The following is a 9,556-nucleotide window of genomic DNA, read 5'->3' as shown; positions in this document are numbered from 1 at the left end:
CTAAGATTGCCTTATTGGGCCTAAGGCCAAATATTCTGATAGCCCAACACCCCCCTTCAAGTTGGAGGGGGAGAACACCTTCAACTTGGACAAGAAGGACTGATGAAGCATGCCAGTAAGAGGCTTAGTGAAGATGTCGGCGAGCTGATTAGAGGTGGTGACATGAAACAACTGAATCAAGCCATCTGCTAACTTTTTCCGTATAAAATGACAATCCACCTCGATATGCTTGGTACTCTCATGAAGCATCGGATTCTTAGCAATATGAATGACAGCCTGATTGTCACAAAAAATAGAAACAGGATAAGAAATATGAACAAAAAGGTCAAGAAGCAGCCTAGTGAGCCAAGTAAGTTCAGCCACCAATTTACTAAGTGCCCTATATTCTGCCTCAGCGGAGGAGAATGAAACAATAGGTTGTTTCTTAGATTTCCAAGAGACCAAACAATCACCCAAAAAGACACAAAAACCAGAGACAAACTTGCGAGTATCAGGGCAAGCTGCCCAATCACTATCAGAATATGTTGTGAGAGTACAATCAGGCGAGTTAGAGTAGAATAGCCCAACATCAATGGTGCCTTTCAAGTATCTCAACAGGTTGAGGGCATCAGTCATATGAGGCAACCAGGGAGCTTGTAGAAACTGACTCAAATGTTGCACACCAAAGGAGAGATTAGGTCGAGTATGAGTCAAGAAGAGAAGTTTACCAATCAGACTCTTGTACCTTTCAGGATGATCAAACAACTCCCCAGAATCAGCTTTCAACTTGAAATTCAAATCTAAAGGAGAAACAACATGGGTCACCTCCAAACAATTATATTCTTTAAGTAAATCCAGGACAAACTTTCTTTGATTTAAGAAAACACCAGTAGGAGAAGCATTTACTTCAATGCCCAAGAAATAGTGTAACAGACCCAAATCTTTTATTTTAAACTCATTGTCCAGAAATTCCTTCAAAGCAGAAATCTTAACAAGATTGTTCCCTGTTAAGATGATATCATCTACATACACAGCAAGGATCACAATGTTACCAGAAGACCCTTTTACAAACAAGGAATAATCATTTAAGGAATGAGTGTATCCTCTTGAACATAAAGCTTGAGACAACTTTGCATACTATTGTTTAGAAGCTTGCCTCAAGCCATAGAGGGATTTCTTTAGATTGCAAACTAAGGGGGCAGATGTGGAAGATGAAGGAATGGAAAGACCTTGAGGAAGCTTCATATAAACCTCTTCATGTAAATCACCATGAAAAAAAGCATTATTTACATCAAGTTGAAACATAGACCAACCCTGCTTGACAACAACAACTATAAGGCTTGCTTTATACCTTTCTACACTCCCATCTGCTCTATATTTTATTTTATAGACCCACTTGCACCCAATGTGTTTCTTTCTAGTAGGAAGTTCAACAATATCCCAAGTCTTATTGGCATATAGTGCCTCAAACTCCTTTCTCATTGCCTCTTACCAGGCTGGAATAGGAGTTGCCTGAGCATAAGTGTATGGTTCAGATTCAATAGGCTGAGCCGAAGAACAAGAAAAAGATGCAGGTAGTTGACAATGATAATCCTATAAATAAGAGGGAATATGATGTGGTCTGTCAGATCTCCTTAATGGAGGGATATTAGTTACTGTGACAGAAAGAATGTCAGGATTGAAAGCTGGGAGTTGAATAGAGGAAACATGATTGGAAACAACAGAAGAATTAGGTGGAGAATACAAAGGAGCAGAAGTTGTAGGTGGAGAGTCAGAATTGGGAATAGTAGGAGTGATTGAGGGTGATACAGGAGAGGAACTACTGACAGGAGAGAATGGAGAGGTGCCGTTGACAGACATATCTGCCGTGGATATAACATGATTAGGTGGCTGAGAATGTACAAAAGTAATAGTGTCAGGAGGGAGATTCATCACCACACTCTGAGGAAGAGAGTGGGACTGCGTAGGAGGAGATGGAGAAGAAGAAGATTTATCAAAAGGAAACACATGCTCATGAAAGACAACATCTCTAGAAATGAAAAATTTGTGAGTATCTAAACAATATAACTTGTATCCCTTTTTTGCAAAGAGGTATCTCAGAAACACATATCTCATGGCCCTTGGTCGGAGTTTATCTCTTTGAGGAATTGGTACAGTTGCATAACACAAGCAACCAAAAGATCTTAGGTGAGAATAATGTGGGACTTTCCCATATAATATTTCAAATGGTGATTTGTTGTTGAGCAATTTAGAAGGAAGTCTATTGATGATGTAAGTGGTTGTTAATAAGCAATCACCCCAGAATCTAAGGGGTAGTTTGGACTGAAAGATAAGTGCTCTAGATGCTTCAAGTAAAGTTCTATGCTTCCTCTCCACCACACCATTTTGTTGTGGTGTGTGAGGGCAGCTGGTTTGATGAATGATGCCATTATCAGAAAAGAAGGAAATGGCTATGTGACTGAAACCAAGTTCCAAGGCATTGTCACTTCTAATGGTTTGAACATTCACATTAAATTGAGTTTTGACCATGAGAACAAAGGCTTTGAGAAGAGAGAAGGCATTACTTTTAGACCCCAATAAGTGAGTCTAAGTAGATCTGCTAAAATCATCCATAATTGTTAAAAAGTATCTAGAGCCAGAGTAAGTAGAGGTGTGATAAGGACCCCAAATATCAACGTGAATAAGTTGGAAAGGTTTATTGGTCTGAGTGCTGCTGTCAGGGAAGTGCAACCTAGTTTGTCTAGCCATAGGACATACATTACAAGGAAAATATTGTTTAGAAGAAACAGAGATAGCAGAAATAGTCTTCATTCTCACAAAAGGAACATGTGCAAGTCTTTGATGCCAAACAATGTCCATATTATCTTGTGTAGCTTTATTACAAGTGGAAATGAAAGTATTTACAGAAGTGGGGGAAACATCAAAATATAAGCTGTAAGAATTAAAATTTTCAGCAACAGAATTGTGTGGAAGAGATGTCAAAGGTAACTCTGACTTGTAGAGTCCATCATCCACTCTACCAAGCTCCAGAGGCTTCTTCAGAAAATGGCCCTGGATAAAACATCCAATATAAGTGAACATAACTATACAATACAATTGTTGTACCAGTCTATTCACAGATATTAAATTATGATGAAAAGAAGGGACATAAAGGACATTGTGTAAGGTGATAGATTCATTCAATGAGTAGGATCCTGTACTTGTGACCTTGGCTTTATAGCCATTTGGAAGAGAGACTAGATAAGGAATAGTTAAGGGAATTATATTGAAAAGGACATCTTTATTGGAGGTCATGTGATCAATAGCACCAGAATCAATTATCCAGATTAATTTTTTAGAGTTTGTAGAATTGGTAGTTTTTATCAGTATACAAGAACTAGAACCAGACACTATAGGATCAGACAACAATATACCAGTAAAATTGGAAGATGCCATGAGATGAGGTGGATGAATTGAATCAGATAGTTGAGATTGCTGAAGAAGATTTATCAACTGAGTGTACTGCTGCTGTGTTAGATCAGGCACTGCAGACTTTTGACCCTCAGAAGCCACAATAACTGACATTAGGAGTGTGTCAAGATGAATTTGGGTTGGAATCATTGGAGAATTCACATTCTGTAGTCACATTGGCTGCAATTCTTTTGCCTTTGGTAAACTTGAAATTAGGAGGAAATCCATGAAGCTTGTAACACTTATCAATTAAGTGTCCAGGCTTCTTGCAATATTTGCAAAAAAGATTACTCAAGTTACCTTTACTCTGGTAAAAATTAACCCTTTGAGTATACTATCTTTGAGGCTGACAAAAGATGCCTTGTTGTTGAGGCCAGACATATTAAAAGATGCAGATTCAGAACTGAAATTTGGACCAGGATTTACTTGCCTTTTTTTTTCCATCTTGTAAAAGGATGTTATAAGTGTTATCAAGTGATGGAAGTGGTTGCATCATCAAAATATTACTCCTAACCTTAACATATATCTCATTTAGACCCATTAGAAATTGGTGAACTCTATCCTCTTCTTCTTCTTTCAGAAGTTCTGCTCTAATAGGGCATGCACACGCATTTACCTTATTACTACGCATTATCCTCAATTCATCCCATAATTTCTTAAGTTTGTTGAAATAGGAAGCTATGTCAAGAGCCCCTTACATAGTGGAAGCAAGTTCTTTCTTTATTTCAAAAACTTTTGTCTCATTAACTGTCCCATATCTTTTATTTAATTGTTCCCAAATACTTTCAGCAATTTCTGAATATTGAACACTCTCAGCAATTTCTGAAGAAAGTGAACTGGTCAACCAAGAGATGACCATATTATTACATCTATTCCATTGTTTAATGTGTGGAGAATTTTCAGCAGGTTTGGGGCAAGTACCATCTACGAAATCAATTTTATTCTTAGCAAACAAAAATATAATTATACTCCTTTTCCACCCACCAAAACCAGTACCAGAGAAAGGTGTGTGGACTAAGAAAATCCTAGGGATATCAGAGGGATGGAGGAACATGCGACTGGAGGAATCAATAGCAGTAACATTACTGGTTTCATCAGTACTACCCATTGTTCACAATCCAAAATACACCAAACACAAAATATCACAACAACCCTCTGAGTTCGAGGAATACAACGACTCTAGTGTAAAACACAAAATTTTGAGAAGAAACGATATTACCAGCCTCTTTTGCAACCGAAAAGAGTACGACCTTGATAATCACGAGAGTCTCTAGAAAAACCAGGATTTGAAAGCCGGAAATCGAAAACCCTAACTTCGACAGTGACATCGAACCCTAGCTTCAAACGAATACGAGAACCCTAGCTTCAATAACGACAATCGCCAACTCGAAACCAAGAGAAAACTTCAAATCAACCGAGATATTGAAGATATAAGGTGAAATTGCAGAGAATTCGAAGAAAATCGAAGAAAATACTTTGCGAGAGAAAAAAACGATTCTGAATTTTTCTTCTCTAAAATGAACGAGGGTACCATCGTTCGATTCAGCATGACGAGATCAATCAGGATCCGTGCTCTGATACCATGTGAACATCTTGAATCGAACGATATTTTAGAAAGAATTTGATTAGGGTTCTGTAGAGTGTTCGAGAAGAGAGACAATAAGAAAGAGTGAATTTGTGGCATGAAAATCTGATTAGCCTTTCAGCCATTTTCTATTTATATTGTGTGACCTTTGCAAAAGAAGTACTCCTTACAAAAGAAGCCTAACTAACTAATTAATTAATGGCTATGTACAATAAAATAATATCTGGCCAAAACACTAAGATTGCCTTATTGGGCTTGAGGCCAAATATTCTGATAGCCCAACAGAAACTGGAAAGGCCTATAATGGAGAAGTCATTTGATAGTGATTCGTAGGTGACTCGTATTTGAGGGGTAAGATATACAATTCTCGCTTTTCTTGCTAAATCCGTCTCTGATCTTATGCTATTTTGGCTACTTTTTTTTGGTGTAAGGTTCTTAATATTCTTTCTGGATCTTATCTTGGTGATTGTGGCTTGTTTCGCTTATTTTCCTTATGTAAGGTTGCTATACAACAAGTGATTGTGTTATCAACATCTTTCTGCAAAGAGCAAATAGTCGATGTTAAGAAATTGATATAAAGTTCAGGACTATAAACTTAATAACTATATAGTTCCCTATTCTGACTTTTGATCATGGTTGTATACAATAGTGAATTACACATAGTGATTCTAATTTTCTTTTTCATTTTGATCACACACACTCTTATAACTTTTTCATCTGATTAAGAAATAATTTTTTTTTTAATCCAATTGCACGTCTGATTATGTATTATGCTAATGTTCTTTAATTTAGAAGATGAACTTAAATGGCATTTACCATTATCTTATGTTAATATTTCTATTTTTTCTGATAAAATAATCAACTTTAACTAGGAAAGATATCACTGATTTAATTTTCTCTTGAAGTAGTAAATTATTTTGGATATTTTCCCATGCTCTATTTCGTCTCTCAAGGAAATCAGTTAGAGAATTATCATTTTTTCCCTTTTTTTCCCCTTAATTCACCAAGGTCCAAGGACAGTAGATTTTTGGCTATCCTATTAGCTTTAGTTGTTTGTGTTTGTTGCTTTGATTCATGGGGTCAGAATTACAACAATGAACTATTTATTTTATTCTTTTTAAATTATTTATCCTATTAAACTATCAATTTTCATTACATTCTGCACTGACCTTTGTTTTATTCCATATTGAATTCAATAAGGAATCTTCTACCAGAAGAGAGATTTTTGTATGTACTGTTAAGAAATATATATTCTTTGAAGTTAGTCTCATGTAGCTCTAAATGTAGCTTTACATTCTGATCTTGTTCTGATTGATTGCGTTGTTTTGTGACTGAAGTGAGCTTGAAGTCACTGGGTGTGACTCCACTTCGTGTGTTTCTTAAGGCAATAAGTTATGGATGAATTGGTCGAGAGAAGTGCCAATATTGATGCACAAACTAAGGGGGTGAGCAAAAATACATGTATCCTTCAATGCTTGTAAATGTATGAAACATTAGTATGTTGTATAGATTACTGCAGAACTTTGCCCTTCAATGCATGTAAATGATATGAAACTTTAATATGTTGTATGAAAGTATTTTCTGGTGTTAATTTTTAATAAACTTGTAGCTGAACAAATAACACATGACATATGTCCGAATGTATCGGGCTTTAAGCCTGTGCGTAGCAAGGGTTTCTACATCTTGTAATTTGAAATAAGGCGTTCCAATCTTCACTTTTCTTCTTCATTTGCTATTGCGATTGTTAAAATTTTCCATTAATGTATTATTTTCTTAATTTAGCTTAGCATCATCAAATTGTTTTGAGTATGATGTAGATCCCTTGTTAACAAGGAAAAGAAAATGAAGAAGACTGAACGATAATCCCTTACTTTGTGTATAATCAATAAATATGTTTATGTTACATAATTAAATAAGAGCCTTCCTAATAGTGATAATTAGGTTTACTATTTGGGCAAATATCGTTTTTAGCCAGTGGCCGAAACTATTTATATTTGGTAGCCACTAAAGTATATAAAATTTGTATATTTTTTTATATATAACGTGTATATATATACAAAAATATATTTTTCGACTATTATTTTAAGAGCCACTAGTGTCATTTTTTCTTATTATTGTAACGACCCGGCTAGTCGTTTCGAGAGTTGTAAATCTGTTCCTCCATTTACTGCTTATTTTGTACTTTATGACTATTATGTGGCTTGCCGGGTTAGTCGGTTCGAGTCCGAAGAGATTTCGGAATGAATTGAGATACTTAGTCTCAAAGTTGGTAGCTTAAGTTGAAAAGGTTGACCGGATATTAACTTATGTGTAAACGACTTCGGAATAGAGTTTTGATGGTTCCGTTAGCTCTGTTGGACTTAGGAGCGCGTCCGGATTGTGATTCGGAGGTCATAGTTGAATTAAGCTTGAAATGACGAAAGTTGGATTTTTTTGGAAAGTTTGACTGTGAGTAGACTTTTTGATATTGGGGTCGGATTGGAGTTTGGGAAGTTGGTGTAGGTCCGTGGTGTCATTTGTAATTTGTGTGTAAAATTTAGGGTCAATCGGACATGATTTGATAGGTTTTAGCGTCGTTTGTAGATATTGAAATTTTAAAATTCATTAGGCTTGAATCTATGCGTGATTCGTGTTTTTGATGTTGTTTGAGGTGATTTGAGGACTCGACTAAGTTCATATGATGTTTTGAGACTTGATGGTATGTTGGTTGAGGTCTCGGGGGCCTCGGGTGAGTTTCGGATGGTTAGCGGATCAATTTTGGACTTGGCATTATGGCAGAAGACTGCTGGTTTTGTTGTTAGTGGTTCCTCTTATGCGTTCCCGAGAAAGGTCTCGCGTTCGCGAAGTGTATCTGGGGACAAGCGAGGAGTTGTTCTTCTCGTTCACGAAGAGGGAGCCGCGTTAGCGAAGGTTTGGGGTTGATGTACATCGCGATCGCGAGAGGGAGCTCACGTTCACGTAGAAGGGTAAAGCAGGCTTGGGCACCATTCCCTAAGGCATCGCGTTCGCAGCCAGGTAGACGCGTTCGCGTAGGCCAAGCTAGGCAAGGCATCGTGTTCGCGAAGTAGAGTTCGCGTTCACAAAAGAGAGTTTTTTCGGGCAGTCAAGTTTGTGCTTCGAAAACACGAGTCTCTTTCCATGTTAGCAAAGAAGGCGTACCTGGACAGAATTATAAGTTTCAAAAATGAGGGTTTGAGATATAACACAAAAATTAATTTGGGAGCTCGGTGGAAGGCGATTTTTGGAGAGATTTTTACGTGGGTGTTTGGGATAAGTGATTCCTACCTAATTTTGATTAATTTCCATGATTTTGCCTTTAATTCCATCATTAAATTTGTGATTTAGCGTGGAAAATTGGAGAAAATAAAGAAAAGTTCTTAGGCTAGATTTTGAGGTTTTGATAGAGATTTTGGTGTCAGATTTTGGTAAAATTGGTATGGTTGGACTGGTGGTTTAATGGGATTTCGGGTTTTGTGACTTTTGTCGGATTTCGAGACATGGGCTTGGGGGACCGCCTTTGGGCCGATTTTTGACTTTTGATTTATAACTTAGTATTTCCTTGTTGAATTGATTCCTTTATCCCATATTGATAGTATCACATTGTTTATGACTAGATTCGTGGCATTCAGAGGCCGTTTCGCGAGGCAAATGTGTTTCGGAGTAGAGATTTGCTCGGATTAAGGTAAGTAACAGTTCTAAATTTGGTTTTGAGGGTATAAAACCCCGAACTATGTGTCATGTGATTGGTTTTGAGGTGACAGATGTGTGAGCACAGTGGGAATTGGGACTTGGTCCATCCATGGAATTGTATAGATGATTAATCTGTTGAGATCTGTAAATTCTTCTTGTGATATAGTAATTGGGCTGCAAACCCTGTTAGAAATCATGCTTAGGCCATGTGTTGGTACTGAAGGGGCCCTTAGAGGTCATGTACATGTTAATCTATCTGCTAATATTGTTGTGTTGTACTCAGTCTTAGTTTTACTTGCATATTATATCTCAGTCTCTATTGTTCCTTGTTTATACACTATATCGTTTATGTTTGGGCTGATTTTTATGATTTCTGAGAGCTCAAGAGATTGGAGAGATTGATGATTGAGTGAGGCCGAGGGCCTGATTGTGAGATATAGATACTATAGCACGTAGGTTGTCCGTGTAGAACGTGAGTTGTCCGTGCAGATCTTGATATTTATACTATATCATGTGAGTTGTCCTTGCAGCATGATCGCGGCGAACTCAACCTTACACAACGGTAGGAGGAGCGGGCGCTAATACTTTTACCCGAATAGTGGTATCGGGGTCAATTTCCACAGGGAGCTTGGAATGGAGTTGCGTATTTGTTTAGACTAGGAATGCGTGTTTGCTCCTAATTGTACTTCTACCATTTTTTGGGTTTTTGTTTAATCACTACTATTATCAACTACAAGTTTAAGCTAATTTATGCCAAAAAGGTATGTTCTAAGTTGTCATTAATATAGAGAAAGGCACTAGGGTCGTGGCATCACCTAGGTGGTTAACTAACGGGTAGAGGTTACTAATAAT

General features: G+C 37.2%; 2 protein-coding genes across 2 annotated transcripts; both read right to left on the bottom strand.

The window, feature by feature from the left end:
- Positions 1-1,461, bottom strand: LOC138871339 (uncharacterized mitochondrial protein AtMg00810-like). The gene is made up of 2 exons (XM_070149211.1): positions 1,209-1,461; positions 1-1,040 (listed from the first exon to the last, which is right to left on the bottom strand). Exons 1-2 carry the CDS (start codon positions 1,459-1,461, stop codon positions 1-3), a joined length of 1,293 nt encoding a protein of 430 aa, XP_070005312.1.
- Positions 1,462-3,553: 2,092 nt separating this feature from the next.
- On the bottom strand, positions 3,554-4,537 carry LOC138871337 (uncharacterized). Its single transcript, XM_070149210.1, has 3 exons — positions 4,213-4,537; positions 3,860-4,122; positions 3,554-3,694 (listed from the first exon to the last, which is right to left on the bottom strand). Exons 1-3 carry the CDS (start codon positions 4,535-4,537, stop codon positions 3,554-3,556), a joined length of 729 nt encoding a protein of 242 aa, XP_070005311.1.
- Positions 4,538-9,556: the final 5,019 nt, after the last annotated feature.

This window comes from Nicotiana sylvestris, chromosome 6 (assembly GCF_000393655.2).
Source record: "Nicotiana sylvestris chromosome 6, ASM39365v2, whole genome shotgun sequence".
In the NCBI taxonomy this organism is placed as follows: domain Eukaryota; kingdom Viridiplantae; phylum Streptophyta; class Magnoliopsida; order Solanales; family Solanaceae; genus Nicotiana; species Nicotiana sylvestris.
The sequence above is the reverse complement of the archived record's forward strand: the minus strand, read 5'-3'. Positions and strand labels throughout refer to the sequence as shown.

What these genes read in the sequence shown, in the direction of transcription:
- LOC138871337 (XM_070149210.1), bottom strand. Translation starts at nt 4,537, where the DNA reads ATGGGTAGTACTGATGAAACCAGTAATGTTACTGCTATTGATTCCTCC. An exon ending in ATATTCAGAAATTGCTGAAA is followed by an intron (nt 4,123 to 4,212) that starts GTATTTGGGAAC and finishes CCACTATGTAAG; the next exon opens with GGGCTCTTGACATAGCTTCC. An exon ending in TACAAGATGGAAAAAAAAAG is followed by an intron (nt 3,695 to 3,859) that starts GCAAGTAAATCC and finishes AAATATTGCAAG; the next exon opens with AAGCCTGGACACTTAATTGA.
- LOC138871339 (XM_070149211.1), bottom strand. Translation starts at nt 1,461, where the DNA reads ATGAGAAAGGAGTTTGAGGCACTATATGCCAATAAGACTTGGGATATT. An exon ending in TTATATGAAGCTTCCTCAAG is followed by an intron (nt 1,041 to 1,208) that starts GTCTTTCCATTC and finishes TGTTTGTAAAAG; the next exon opens with GGTCTTCTGGTAACATTGTG.